This window comes from Petaurus breviceps, unplaced genomic scaffold, assembly GCF_028583685.1.
Source record: "Petaurus breviceps papuanus isolate PSGF00001 unplaced genomic scaffold, PetGlider_PUasm1.0 126, whole genome shotgun sequence".
Taxonomy (NCBI): domain Eukaryota; kingdom Metazoa; phylum Chordata; class Mammalia; order Diprotodontia; family Petauridae; genus Petaurus; species Petaurus breviceps.
Window position 1 is genome coordinate 14,945,064 of NW_027185655.1, and position 15,649 is coordinate 14,960,712.

Genomic DNA, 15,649 nt, shown 5'->3' on the forward strand with positions numbered 1-15,649 from the left:
TCACTGCCCATTTGAACTTTCTATTTCTGCTAATCAGCAAATGAAGGACTTTAAAAAATATTACTAAGAATGAAACTGTAATAACTACTAGTACCACAAACCTATGTCTGTCAAGGGAAGCATCATTTTAGTTAAAGCTGAATTTATCTCCTTGTTATCTGTCTCTTTCACTAATATCAATTTGTTAGGATTAGAAACAGGAAGAAAAGTTAAAATGGCTCCCTGTGGGAAAGTCTGTGACACATTCAGGGCATGGCTCAAATCCTGGAAAGGCTTGCTGTGGTCATATATATATATATATTTAATGGAGGCAAGAATCTGAAACAAACAAAGTAGGGGTGATGTCTAGAATCAACTGTACTGAGGTAAGATTCTTATTCCTTTACCTCTTATCAAATTTTGTTTCCCAAACGTAAGGATTCCCCCTTTGAGGGGCTTGTAAAGCTCTGAGGACAGGCAAACATTGCTCCTATCACAAAGAAAGCAGCTAAGGATTTTTTTCCTAATCCAAAGACTAAGTATGTGAATTTCCTGCTTTTCTTTCTTTTTCAAATTAAATTTTATTTTGTTTTCTTAAAGATGCATCTTTTATGTCCTTTTCACTCTGGAACATCATATTCCAAGCTCTCTGCTGCTTTTTAGAGGTGCTTGCTAAATCTTGTGTAATCCTGCATCCTTGGCAATTCCTGGATGATTGCTGTTTTTTTTTTTCTTTAATTTATAAACTCTGAATTGGACTATAATATTCTGAGAGTTTTCATTTTGGTATTTATTTCAGGAAATGACAATGGATTCTTTCTAAGTCTTCTTTGCCCACTGGTTCTAAGAGGTCTGAGCAGTTTTCATTTATGATTTTTTTAAATCAGGTGCCTAGACCTTTTTTCCCCCATTCCTTCTGATTAGTCCAATCATTTCTAATTTTTTTTTCTCTTCATTCTGTTTTCCAGGTCAGTTGTTTTTGCTGTGGGATACCTTATATTTTTTAATATGTCTTTTCATCATTTGACTTTGTATTAATATTTCTTTTTAATTTTGTCTCATGAAATCATTAGTTTCTATTTGGTCCATTTTAATTTTGAGGGAGTTTTTTTCTTGGGTAAGATTTTGTCCTCATGCCAAGTTGTTAACTCTCATTCCCAATCTTTTTTCCATAATTCTAATTTTTTTCCCTTTTATCCCGTCAGCCCTGTAATTTGGTATTTAAAATCATTTTTTGCACTGAAAAAAATCTTGCTTCATCTCTCAGGAATTTTGGTTGGATTTCTACCCAAGCTACCTTTTTCTTTGAGTATTTGCTTGGAGGAATGAATCATTCTCTCCTTTAGGGTCTATGTCCTTATCTCCATAATGGCTTTTTATGATGGCATTCTTCTTTTTGTTTGCTCATTCTTCCAGCCTACTTCTTGGTTTTGGACCTTATGTTAGGATTGGGCTCTGTGAGCCAGAACTGAATAGTGAATAAAAGAGATGCCAGTCAGCACCTGGACAAGGTTGACTTTGCCTCATTTCCATTCCCTCCTCTTTGCTTTTTTTAAAAATGAATTTTAAAGTTCTGACCTCTAAGCTAAGAAAGAGAAGACAGAGGACACTGAGAAGTATTATATAACTTAAAAATGCTCTTTTTAGTTCTTGTGGATATTAAACTTTTATGAATGAAGTTTATATTCAGAGTACCATAGTAATCTCTAAAAGGAAATTATAGTGAAGATTTCTGAAATGGGAATACAAAGGAAAGGTAGTGGCTCATTTGGGGGCTCCAAATAAAGGTAGAAGCTAGAAATAGAGGTGTACATTATTTCCAATGGAGCCATCCTTAGTGAATCAGCAGAAATGACACATCTCCCCCACAAATTCACAGCTTCCTATTTGACTCACTGTCCCACTAACGACAGCAGCTCTTCCAGACGTTTTCATCCCTCCTCAAGCCTCCCACGTATCCCCTTCCCCTCCCCCTACTTTCTCAGCTAAGAATCTTGTCTAATATTTCACTGAAAAAAATTGAGACCATTCACTGAGAACCTGTTCCTCCTCATCTCACATTACCCAAATGCCTTCTGCCACCATCTCCTCATCTCTGTCTCCTGCCTTCCTAGGCTTTCTAGACTTCCTTCAAGACTCTGCTAGAATCTCATCTTCTAAAAGTGGGTATTTTCTGGTCCATTTTTATCATGGTACCTCCCTCTTTTGATTATCTCCAATTTGCCATCTATATAATTTGTTCGTAATTGTCTCCATAATTAGACTGTGAGCTCCTTGAGAGCCGGGACTGTTGTTTGCCTTTTAGCTAAGTACCTGACACACAGTAGGTGTTTGATAAATATTTATTGACCAACTACCTGAGTAGAGATTCTACAACAAACCAAACACAATGGGAATAGATCCAACATGAAGAAATCATCAGAATACATCTATGACCTTATAGTATCAGAAGCATCAGCTGCCCCTTCAAGGATGAACCAGATCTGGTCAAACATGCTCCCTCTTTGTGTACCTTTCCACACATTCACTATGGCCACATAAGTTCCTTTCATGTGTGCCCTTTCATCCATATTCTCTAGGTGTCCTTACCCTTTCACTGCTAATATATGTATTTTGGGGATAGTATGCCCGAAGTTTATTCAAGAATCATTTTCTTGTTGTGTTTCATCAAATGCCTTTATTTTTAATTAATTATGTCTTCTGGATGATTTAAAACAGTAAACATGTTGATGGGTCCTCATGAGGTTTATGAGGGGATCCCAAACCTCAGAGAACCTTGAACCTGGGATAATTTGCCTAAGCCATCCACATGTCAGTTAGAGCCTGTGTGATATGATGGGTTGAGATATTTTCTTTCTTTTCCTCATTTTTCCTAAGTATCTAAATAGAATAGCAAAAATCAAAGGTGATTACAAAGTAGAAAAATAGAGAAAAGTATCTGAGAAATTTTCTTAGAATTGGCACATTTTTTAGAGTCTACTTCACATATGAATTTTTTAAAGTAACTTCCAGTTAATAATCATCCCTTACGTTTATATAGGAATTTATAGTTTTCAAAAATATGTTTAGTTATATTATCTCATTTGATCATTACAATAATTCTTTCAGATGGACAGGTCAGGCATTATTTACCACAATTTATATATAAAGAAACTGATGTTAAGATAGATCAAGTGACAGCTAAAATCAAGTATTACATGTTCTGGATCTTAAAACTGGGAGAAAAATTAGCAATCATCTTTTTTTCTTTTTTAACAGGTGACATCTGGGTTCCTGATGCTTATTTACTTCAGTGTTCTTTGCCCTAGATGATAGAACACTATCATCATGAGTGTTCTCCAAACACATTTGAAATAGCAAAACCATATGATGCTCATATTGTGTTTTCTTTCATTCAAACCCAAATCCTTAAGCTCTTTGCCATCTTCAAAATATAATCTAGAAAGAACAGCACTTGCTTACTTATTAAGAATCATTGTTGGGGTGGCTAGGTGGTGTAGTGAATAGAGCATCAGCCCTGGAGTCAGGAGGACCTGAGTTCAAATCCAGCCTCAAACACTTAACACAAAACTAGCCATGTGACCTTGGGCAAGTCACTTAACCCAACTGCCCTGCCCTCCCCCCTGCAAAAAGCAAAAAAAAGAGAAAGAATCATTGTATTTCCTTTATCACTAAGTTATATATTTCCTATCATGTCTTGAACTTCATTACTCTCCTTTACTTACACATCTTGGAACTCTTCCAGTGATTTCTGTGGTGTGAAGACATTTAATAAACTGATAATCTGTAAAGAAAGAGGCAAGACACTATCATTTGAAATTTATTCAACAAGAATTTTTGTTCTAAACTTTTTTTACATATACTCCGACTATTACCAAAAATTAGAATATACATTTGGAAAGAAATAGAAAAACTGATTTCATGGAAAGAAAATTCAACATTTCTCTACATGACCATCACAAATTCTAAGTCCTAGAAGAACAAAAATAAGTTGCCCATGGACATACGAAGGAAGTGGGCTTTTCCTTCAAAAGAACCACTGAGTGCCTAGTTAAAAGGGGCTATATGGAGAATAATCTGCTTCTCTTCTTCACACTACACCATTTGCACTAACACCACATGGAGTGTGTGGTATAGAGGCATAAATATATCTATTAATTGCTTCTCTTCTTGGATGATATCAATTGGTTAATTAAAATGGAAAATTTATCAAAATATGTCAAGGGAAAAAAATGTGAAGTCAAATTTCTTTTCCTGTTTCTTAATTTCTTTCTTCTTTAGCTCTTTTATTAACCTAGTTTTAAGTAATTTTTTCTAGTATATAACACATTGAAAAAGGTAATAAATGAAAAAAGTTATTTAAGAAGCACCAAAGAATGCCAGATACAGACTCAAGAAATATTTTCTGGAGCACAGGGCACCAAGAGTTATGAATTATCCCCTCACTCCCACACTTAGATGTGTAACTCATTACCATGCACATTGAATCTATTCTTCCTCTATATCTGTGTGTTCCTGTAGGAAAGTGCACCCTAGGCTTTTTGGAGAAATGTTTTATACCAAGTGTTTTTTTCTATACCTTCTCAGTTGGCTGATATATGATTAATGGGGAGCATACCGGTGGGGACTCAGGATTTATAGTGCTAGAAACAAGCCTCCTCAATGTTACACCTAAAATTTTGAGAATAAGAGATAGTCACCATTAGGGATACCAACTAGCTAGCACAAGTTGGAGAAGTACCCAAAAGATGCTACATATACTTTAGGACATAACCAGTACCTAAAATAAAATAATAAGAACCTAGTATTTACCTACAATTTTTTTTGGATTTCCTACCAAATGACTCCTTGAACAAGAGGTAGACTACTCAGCTCCCACATGTATATTCCAGTAAAAGCTTGAAGTTTACACCAGACCAAATAAAAACCAAGAAATTCATTACAGGGAACACTGGCCCTGGAGTCAGGAGGACCTGAGTTCAAATCCGGCCTCAGACACTTACCACTTACTAGCTGTGTGACTTTGTGCAAGTCACTTAACCCCAATTGCCCTGCCTTCCCCTCTCCAAAAAAAAGGCAAAAAAAAAAAAAAAGATAAACTTAAAAAAAAAAAAAAATTCATTCCACTCCAGGATAGCACAAGAGGCCATCTGAAATCCTGATGGCAGAGGAGAAGAGGTTACCAACAAAGGAAATGCCATTCCAGGGTAACCACCCAATGTTAAAAGATCTAAAGGCCAGGAAAGTATATAGCCTGCAAGGCTTTGTATCTGGAGGCAGCAAAAATGAAAGAACCCTACAAGAAAACGCCAGAGTCTCAGAAAGCCATACTTGAGGCCTCAGGGAGTAGCAGCAGGCAATGACTAGTCCTGTGTTACCACTCTCAAATTAGGGGCTGAAAGATCCCCGATGCTCTATCTTGAGAGACCAGAGAATGCCTTGAAGATCCAGCACTCTGAGTCCCAAAGATCAAGGGGGGCTTAATCCCAGGAAGTGGACATGATACTTTGAATTGGAAAGACAAGGCAAAATAAAGCAGGACTAACCATTCCACCCACAAGTGCATCAGGGAGTAGAGCCTGGCCCTGGCATAAAAACCCCAGTTGAGGAAATAAAGTTCTGACACGAATAAATTAAATGCCAGCCAGTATCAACATTGTTTTTTTGTAAATCTAAAGATTCCCCCCAAAGAAGTAAGTAACTTCATAAGAACTACAAGCAAAGACTCAAAGGAAAAAAAAATCAATTTTCTACATGAACTCAATGAATACCCAGAAAAAATGAAATAAACATTATGTTAAAAATGAAATAAAAGCTCTTGATGAAAGAATTGGAAGGAGAATAAAGGGTTTGGAAGATAAAGTAATAAACCTTAACTAAGAATGAACTCCATGAAAATGAGAGTACACCAAACAGAAATCAATTACTCTATGAAAGATAGCTTCCCTCCACCCCCAAAAAATTTTAGAAAAAAAATCAAAAGATTCAAAAACAGATGAAAATGCAAGATAACTGATATAAAAAAACAAATGACTTGGGGAAAAAGTTAAGGAGGAACAATTTAAATGAATGAACTTCAAAGAAATCAATAGACAATCAATGAAAAAACAGAAGTTTGATCACCATATTTCAAGAGGTCATAAATTAAAATTGCACAGATCATTTAGAACTTGAAGGTAAAATAATCATCTCATTAAAAAATCCTTTGAGGGGCGGCTAGGTTGCTCAGTGAGTAAGAACACCGGCCCCAGAGTCAAGATGACCTGGGATCAAATCCGGGCTCTGATACTTAGCACCACACCCAGAAATAACTGGCCGTGTAACCTTGAGCAAGTTACTTAACCCCAAATTGCTTTTTAAAAAAATCCTTTGAGTCCCCCCCCCAAATTCTAGGAAGGTCATCACCAAAACTCAGAATTCTCATATAAAAGAAAATACCATTTTTTACAACAACCATCACTGTGAATTGCATACTGATGAAAAGTTGTTTCAAGTATTACAACAGCTATGGAGAGTAATGAATCATTCCCAATTATCCTTATTATAAAAGAAATAAAACATACTCAAAATGTGCTATTATAGCAGCAATCTATATGACAAAGAATTGGAGAAAACTCTGTGTAACATGGTAGCAACTTAGTGATTATTAAAAAAATGATATCTCTTATCCTGTTCTTAATGGCCCATCCACTACAGTATTATGTAATATATTATTACATTATAGGTAACATTCCAAAGCAGAAGGTTTACTTAAAAAAGTAGGTAGGAAGCCGAGAGAAGGGGCTAGAACTGACGAAAAAATCCATCCAAGTTTCTATTAATGATGAAAATGATGAAACTATAAAGAATAAACACTCTATGGCTTTAAAGTTTATGAGGCTATATGGTCATACAGAAGAGAGTAATCAAATAAAGTTAATTTCATTATAAGGGAAAGTCTATGAGATTAATCATTCGATACCATATGGTTTTTAGAGAATTTTATTACAAAAAGCCATCATGAGGGTAGTGAAATTAAATACAATATTCAGACAGGAAAAATGATCTTAAATTATGGGAGCCATAGAACCAGGTTGTTTCCATTTTTCTCCCTCTTAATTTTTCTCTGTCTCTTAATAAACCAACTTTCCAGTCCCAACAGCAAAAGGAAACTCACATTTTTATGATTCACACACTTCATGAGGACCAGCTCCCTATAAGCTCGTTTGGCATGGGTTTGATTCTGAAAAGGTCTGCTGAGCTTCTTAATGGCCACATTTCTGTCAAGGACAGCATCATACGCCGCACTGCAATGACCACAAGCAAAACACAAAGTGCAAAATTAATGACAAAGGAAATCAGAGGAATCCTGCCTCTAAAATAATACATAAGGCGAATGGATAGATTTCAACATATTATCCCTAAGAAAATAGATGCAAAACATACTCAGAGAAATGTGTAAGAAATATTTGCAGCACTAGAACAGGGATCTGCGTGAAGAAAAACATTCATTCTGTGTGTTCTTTAATTAAAATTTAATTGTTTTCCTCTCATTTAAAAATTTTCTTTTGCACTTATTTTGACTTTATTTATTGTTTTTCTATTTTGAAAAATTGAATGTTGTTCGGTCATTTTTTAGTCATATCCAACTCTTTGTGATTCCATTTGGGGTTTTCTTGGCAGAGATACTGGAGTGTTTTGCCAACTCATTTTACAGATGAGGAAACTGAAGCAAACAGGGCTAAGTGACTTGCCCAAGGTCACACAACTAGTAAGTGTCTGAGGCCAGATGTAAACTCACACAAAGATGTGTCTTCCTGACTCCAGGTTCAGCACTCTATCCACTGAGCCACCTAACCCACCTAGTTGCCTCTAAAATTTAATACTGAGGCCGTTAGTATTTTCCTTTTCTATTTTACTAATGCATTATTTTAGGGACACGATTTTTCCTCTAAGAACTACTTTAGCAGCATCCCAGAAATTCTGGCATGTTGTCTCATCATCATTTCTAAGATTGTTCTTTGACTCACTCAGTCTTAAAGATTTCATTCATACACACAACCCATTACCATTCAACAGACTACAGTGGCTTCCTATTACCTGCAAGATCAAATATAAAAATCCTCTGTTTGGCTTTTAAAGTCCTTCACAACTTGGTCTCTTCCTTCCTTTACAGTGACACTGGCCTTCTTGCTAATCTGTGCACACCACTCAATCTCCCAACTCCCGGCATTTTCCCTGAATGTTCCCATACATGACACTCTTCATCTTCATCTTCACTTTTTGGATTCCCTAGCTTCCTTCAAGTGTCAGCTGAAGTCCCACCATGTGCATGTTTCATAGGGGGTGGCTAGCTCTAGCTCATATGATAGGCAAAGAAAGACAAAATTATCCCCATTTGCTGACAGCAAATCCTTTACTTAGAAAAGTGTAATGAAGCAGTAAAGAAACTAATTGAGATAGTTAATAGCTTCAATAAAATTGTACAAACTCACAAAAATCAACAGAATTTCTAAATAGTTATAAAAGAAATTAGGAGACAGTAACACAAAAGGAATTATAATGCAAAAATAACGACTAAATCCATAGAAATATCTGGGACTAAATATAGCAAAATACACCTAATATCTGGATAAATATAATTATCAAACAATTCATAAAGAAATAAAAAATAACAAGTTTCTGAAGGACTATCCAATGTTTATGACAGTTATATTCTGCCAATATAATAAAAAAGAAGGTTCTTTGAAGTTAATTCAAAGGCTATCAAAATGCCAAAAGGATTTATTATGGAGCTAGAAGAAAATAATAAAATTATTTGGAGGAATCAGAAATCTAAAATACCAAGTGAAATAATGAAAAAGGTTAGAAATGAAGTGGGATAGCTTTTCAAAGTCTTAAACCAAACAAGAAATAAGTAACCATATTTGAGTGGTTAAAAAAAAATAGAACAGACTAGCACTGATGTGAGTTCTTAAATCTTTTTTTTTTTAAGCAATTGGGGTTAAGTAACTTGCTCAAGGTTACACGGCCAGGTGTTTCTGGGTGGGTGCTAAGTGTCTGAGCCCGGATTCGATCCCCAGGTCATCCCGACACTGGGGCCAGTGCTCTTACTCGCTGTGCTACCTGGCTGCCCCTGAGTTCTTAAATCTTTAAAAGCTGTTTTTCTTACAATATTGTTGTAATCATAAAAATTGTTTTCCTAGTACAACTCACTTCACTCTTAATCAGTTCATAAAAATCTTCCCAGGTTTCTCTGAAACCACCCCCTTCTTAATTTTTATAGCACAATAGTATTCCATAACATTTATATATCATAACTTGCTTAGCAATTCCCAAATTTATGGACACCCCCTTAGTTTCCAGTTCTTTGCCAGCACACAAAAGATGCCTCTAAATATTTTCATACATATGGATCCTTTTCCTCTTCTTTTGCTCTCTTTGAGCTATAGGCCTTATAGTATTGCTTGGTCAAAGAGTATGCACAGGTTAGTGACTTTTGAGGCATAATTCAAAATTACTTTCAAGAATCACAGCTCCAAAAATTGTGCATTAATGTACCTATTTCCCAGAGTCCCTTCCAAAATTTGTCATTTTCGTCAACCTTGTCAATATGATGGGTGTGAATGATTAGTAACAATTTCTCTTTATAGCTATTGATAGTTTTTTTTTCTTGAAGACTACATATTCATATACTTTTACCATATTTCAATTTAGAAATTATTTTTATTCTTAAATATCTGGACCAATTATTTATATAATTTGGAAATAAGACTGATCATAGATTTAGTTCAATAAGTGTTAAAATCATCGTAATAGCTACTATCACTCCAATTGCTTAAGAAAAATTTTCCCATCCTTCTTCTCCCTTCCCTTCCCCACTCCCTCCATCCCCCCTAATACCCAATGAATTCTAATCCCCAATGAATTCCTCTTCCACTTTTTCACTATTCTTTTAAGATAACCAAGACATAACAACCACTCCTAGGTCCTCTCTCCTTATTTGCTGATGATATAGTTTGAAAATCCTAGAGAATCAGCAGATACTAATTGAAACAAATTGCTTCAACAAAGTTTCAGTTTATGAAATAAATCTTCAATGATCAATTGCATTTTTATAAAATAAGAACAAAATCCAAGAGGCAATAACAGAAAAGGAAATACCGTTGCAAATGACTATATAATGCATAAAGTATCTAGGGATCAGTCTACAAAAGCAAATAAATTACTTGTATAAATTCAATTATAAAAGTATTCCTTAAAGAAAAAAAGAACTTAAATAACTGGAGGAAAATTCAGTGCTCATGGCCAGGCCATCCTAATATAATAAAAATGACAATGTGACCAAAATTAATTTATGCTTTTAATGCTATGTCTATCAAATTATCAAAGTGATGCTTCATAATAACTTGATAAAGTGATAATAAAATTCAATGGAAAAATATCTAGAATATAAAAGGGAGGGGTGGCTAGGTGGCACAGTATTGAGGTTTTTACCTCGTTCCTTGCAAATTGACAAATATCTCAAAATATGATAATTTTCAATGTTGGGGTGGTAAGGAAGACAGGCATAGTGGTGCATTGTTGGTGGAGCTGTAAATCAGTACAAATATTTTAGAGAGCAATTTGGAATTACGTGTATAAAATAACTAAAATTTCCTTTCCTTTTTAAATTCTAGAGAATCTATTACTGAGATTGTATACCAATAGAAAACCATTAACAGGAGAAGCCAGGTGGTGCAGTGAGTGGAGCACCAGCCCTGGAGTCATGAGGACCTGAGTTCAAATGTAGCCTCAGACACTTAATTAAAAAAAAAACACTAGCCATGTGACCTTGGGCAAGTCACCTAACCCCAACTGCCCTCCAAAAAGCAAAAAAAAAAAAGAAAGAAAGAAAGAAAAGAAAACCATTAATAAATAGTCAGTTCCCATATACCCCAAAATATTTATAGCAGCACTTTTGTGATTACAAAGAACTAGAAACAAAACAGATGCCTATTGATTAGGGAATGCGTAAACAAATCATGGGACATGAATATTACTGTGCTGTAAGAAATAATGAATGTCATGAATCCAAAGAAGCCTGGAAAGATCTACATGAATTGATGCAGAATAAAGTAAGTGATTCAAGAAAAAAATAGAAATGACTACTGCAATGTAAACAGAATATTTATGACAGAAAGTGAGGGAGTAGGGGAATTTGATAAGAATCTAAAATCAATATGAATTTTCATACTTTATAACTTCCTACAATGATGGGCATCGGAGAAGAAAAATTTTATCAGAAAACATGGCTCAGAAGTAAGAAATGAGAGATGCTGTAATCCATCTTCCTAACAACCGATATAGAAATTTGCTTTAAAGCACTGATGTGTCTGACCACATCACTCTACTACTCAATAAACTCCAATGGCTCCCAATTGCTTTTAGGACCACCTCTCTACCACAATCTTCTTTGTCACCTACACCCAAATTGCTTTTCTAATCTCATATGTTACTCCCCTTTTTGCATATTCTAGTCTAACCAAACTGACTTTTTGCTGTTCCTTATATATGAAACTCCATCTTCCACCTCCATTGGACCATCAACTGTTCTCATGCTTAAAATGCATGCCTTCGTCACCTCCCTTTCTTAGAATCTTTAGTTTCCTTCAAATCTCAACTCAAATGGTACTTTTTATATGAAGTCATTCCTGATTCCTTCTGCTAGTGCCTTCTCCCTGCCCCCACCACCAGTGACTTTATATATCTATTTCATATATAACTATCTATTTATGAGAAGTAACATGGCCAAGGGGATAGAGAGACAAGAAGACATAGTTTCAAGTCTCACCTTTGACATATACTGGATATGTGATAAATCTTTAATGATTTAGTGCCCTACACAACTCTCAAGACTATAAACTGAAAAGAAAGTGCCACAATGAATCCATAGAGGGGGTTTTCTAAAATAATAGAATTATAGACACAGTTCTTATCCCTATTCCTCCCCCCTCCCCCACAGTCACATACACACTCATGTTGTTTTCCCTCTTAGAACACAAACTCCTTAAAGGGAGGGGTAATTTCTTTTTGTCTTTGTATCCACAGTATCAAGCATAGTGGATAATACATAGTAGGCTTTTAATGAATGTTGAGTGATTCATCTATAACTTGTCCCATAATATTTAAATGAGTATTTCACATAGTTATGAATTTCAATGATCAGTTCAATTTAACTAAATTTAGTTAATAATAAAAATTGACATAAAATTAATGGTAAAATTATAATAATTTTCATATAATTTTATAATGTAAAATTTTATAGAATTATATGGTAACGGTTTAATCAATAGCAAAAATTATAATAGTTTTAAAGAGCTTGCACATATCATCTCATTTGATCTTGACAACAGTCCTGGAAGGTGGGTACTATTATTTAAATTTTACAGATGAAGAAACTGAGGCAGAGGGCAAATGACTTGGCCAGAGTCACCCAACTACTAAATTTCCTAAGTTAAATGTGAACTTAGGTCTTCTAAGAATATTGAATAATAGTGTTGATAATGGGAATTCTTGCTTCACCCTTCATCTTAATGTAAGATTTTTGGTTTATCCCCATTATATATAATGCTTACTAATGGTTTTAGATAGATACTGCTTATCATTTTAAGGAAAGCTCCATTTATACCCATTCTATTTAGTGTTTTTAATAGGAATGGATATCGTATTTTCTCAAGAAGCCTTTTCTGCATCTATTGATATAGTCATATGATTTTTTGTTGGGTTTGTTATTGATATGATAAATTGTGCTTATAGTTTTCCTAATATTCAACCAGATTGGAATTCCTGGTATAAATCCCACCTGGTCATAGTGTTTGATATTTGTAATATATTGCTATAATCTCATTGCTAGTATTTTCTCTAAAATTCTTGTATAAATATTCATTAGGGAAATTGGACAATAGTTTTCTTTCTCTGATTCTGCTCTCTCTATCTTAGGTATCAAAACCATATTTGTGTTATAAAAGGGATTTGGTAGGACTCCTTTACGTATTTTTAATGGTTTACATAGTATTGGGATTGATTGTTTTTTAAATGTTTGGTAGAATTCTCTTGTAAATCCATCTGTTTCTGTGGGTATTTTCTTTGAGAACTCATTGATGGTTCAATTTTTTAAATTTCTAAGATAGGATTATTTAAGTATTCCATTTCCTTTTATGTTCATCTGGGCAATGCACATTTTTGTAAATATTCATTCATTTCACTTAGCTAGCCAGTTTTGCTGTCATATAACTGGGCAAAATAACTCCTAAAATTACTTTAATTTCATCACCATTGGTGGTGTATTTGCCTTTTTAAATTTTTTGATACTGGTAATTTTTTCTTTCTTTTTTTAAGTAAAATTAACTAATGGTTATTTAGTTTTATTCAATGGTTTTTTCATCTCTCCTTTGATTTTCAAGTTTTCTATTTTGATGTTTAATTGGGGATTTACAATTTGTTCTTTTTCTAGTATTTTTTAGTTCATACCCAATTCATGGATCTGCTTTTCCTTTTTTTATTTATATATTCGTTTAGAGATTATATATTCATTTAGATATAAAATTTCCCCTAAATATTGCTTTAGCTGTATCCCACAAATTTTGGTATATTAGCTCAATGTTATTATCTTTAATGAAATTATTGATTGTTTCTATGATTTGTTTTTTTTAACTCATTCATTCTTTTAGGATTAGATTACTTAGGATAGATTATTTTTTAATCCATGCTTCCAATATAACTTTTTAGATGTATTTTTTATTGCATTATGGTCCAAAAAAAGAACACATTTAATATTTCTATTTTCCTACATTTGTTTTTGAGGTTTTTATCCTGTAATACATGGCCCTTTTTTGTGAAATTGAGAAACGGTATCTTCCTTTTCATTCCCATTCAGTTTTCTCCACAGGACTATATCATCTAACTTTCCTGAAATTTTATTTATCTCCCTAACTTCTTTCTTATTTATTTTATGGCTAAATTTATTTAGCTCAGAGAAAAAAGTTGAGGTCCTCCACAGTTACAGTTTTACTATCTATTTCCTCCTATAACTCAGTTTTTCTTTTGAGAATTTAGATACTACGCCACTTGGTGCATATGTAGTATTAATATTACTTCATTGTATATGGTACCTTTTAGCAATTTGTAGGTTCTCTGCTTATCTCTTTAATTAGGCCTATTTGTGCTTTTTGTCTGAGGTCATGATATCTACTACTGCCTTTTTTTAAACTTCAACTGAAGAATAATAGATTCTGCTCCACATTCTAAATAATATATTGTTGGATTCTGGTTTCTAATCCAGTCTGCTTGTTTTTTTGGATCGTTTCATCCTATTCACACTCACAGTTATGATTATACCAACTCTTCATTTCCCCCTATTCTATTTTATTCTATTTATCCCTCTCTTTCTTTTCACTTTGTCCCTCCCCCAAAATCTATTATGCTTCTGACAATTGTCTCCCTTAATTCTCCCTCCTTTTGTCATTTACACTCTTTCTCTTCTCTTTTTCCCCTTCTACTACCTCATTGGATAAGACAGGTATGTGTGTGTGTGTGTGTGTGTGTGTGTGTGTGTGTATTTCTTCCTCTTTGAATCAATTCAGATGAGAATGAGCTTCAAGCATTACCCTTCCATCTTCCCCTCCAATGTAAAAGCTTTTTCTTGAGTGCCTCTTCTATGCAAAATACTTTTCCCCATTCTTCTTCTCTCACCTCCCTCTCCTAGTGCATCCCTCTTTCTTGTCCATCCATTTTTTTAGATAATCTTAAGAAAATCTACTCACTCCTATGCCCACTGTCTATGTGGAGTACTTCTGATTGCCTTAATAATGATAAAGTTCTTAGAAGTTACATGTATCATCTCCTCTTTTATATTTTTAAAAATATTTATCTTGGGTCTTGAATTTGAAAGTCAAATTTTCTATTCATCTCTGTTCATCATTTATTAGGAATGCTTGAAAGTCCCAATTTTATTAAATAGCAATTTCCCCCTGAAACATAGTCAGCTTTACTGGGTAGGTGATTTTTGGTTGTAATCTTACCTCCTTTTCCTTCTGAATATCATATTCCCAAACTGTCCATTCCTTTAACGTGGAAGCTACTAATAGATAAAAAGGCTCCATGATATTTGAGTGATCTCTTTTGGGCTGCTTATAATGTTTTCCCTTTGACATGGGAGCTCTAGAATTTGGCTATAATGTTCCTGGGAGTTTTCACTTTGGGATCTCCTTCAGGAGGTGATTGGTGAATTCTTTCAATTTCTATTTTACTCTTTAGTTTTAAGATATCAGGGCAGTTTTCCTTTATACTTTCTTGAAATATTATGTGTAGAACTTTTTTTGATCTTGGCTTTCAGATAGTCCAGTGATTCTTAAATTATCTCTCCTCAATTTATTTTCCAGATTAGTTGTTTTTCTAAATGAGATATTTCCCATTTTATTCTATTTTTTTCATTGTTTTATTGTTTCTTGATGTTTCATAGAGTCATTAGCCTCCATTTGCCCAATTCTAATTTTTAAGGAATTATTTTCTTCAGTAAGCTTTTGTACCACTTTTTCCATTTGGCCAATTCTGGTTTTTAAGGATCTATTTTCATCAGTGATGTTTTGCACCTCTTTTTACCATTTGGCTAAGTCTATTTTTAAGATGCTCTTTTCTTTTCTTTTCTTTT

General features: G+C 34.1%; 1 protein-coding gene across 22 annotated transcripts in view; it reads right to left on the bottom strand.

Moving 5' to 3' along the window:
* Positions 1-15,649, bottom strand: part of MAPK10 (mitogen-activated protein kinase 10) — a 257,723-nt gene that overhangs the window by 62,259 nt on the left and 179,815 nt on the right. For all 22 annotated transcript variants that reach the window (XM_069093364.1, XM_069093328.1, XM_069093333.1 and 19 more), the window contains 2 exons: positions 7,136-7,265; positions 3,705-3,763 (listed from right to left, as the gene is read on the bottom strand). In XM_069093364.1, the coding sequence (XP_068949465.1) occupies positions 3,705-3,763; positions 7,136-7,265 (189 nt within the window). The remainder of the gene's footprint in view (positions 1-3,704; positions 3,764-7,135; positions 7,266-15,649) is intronic.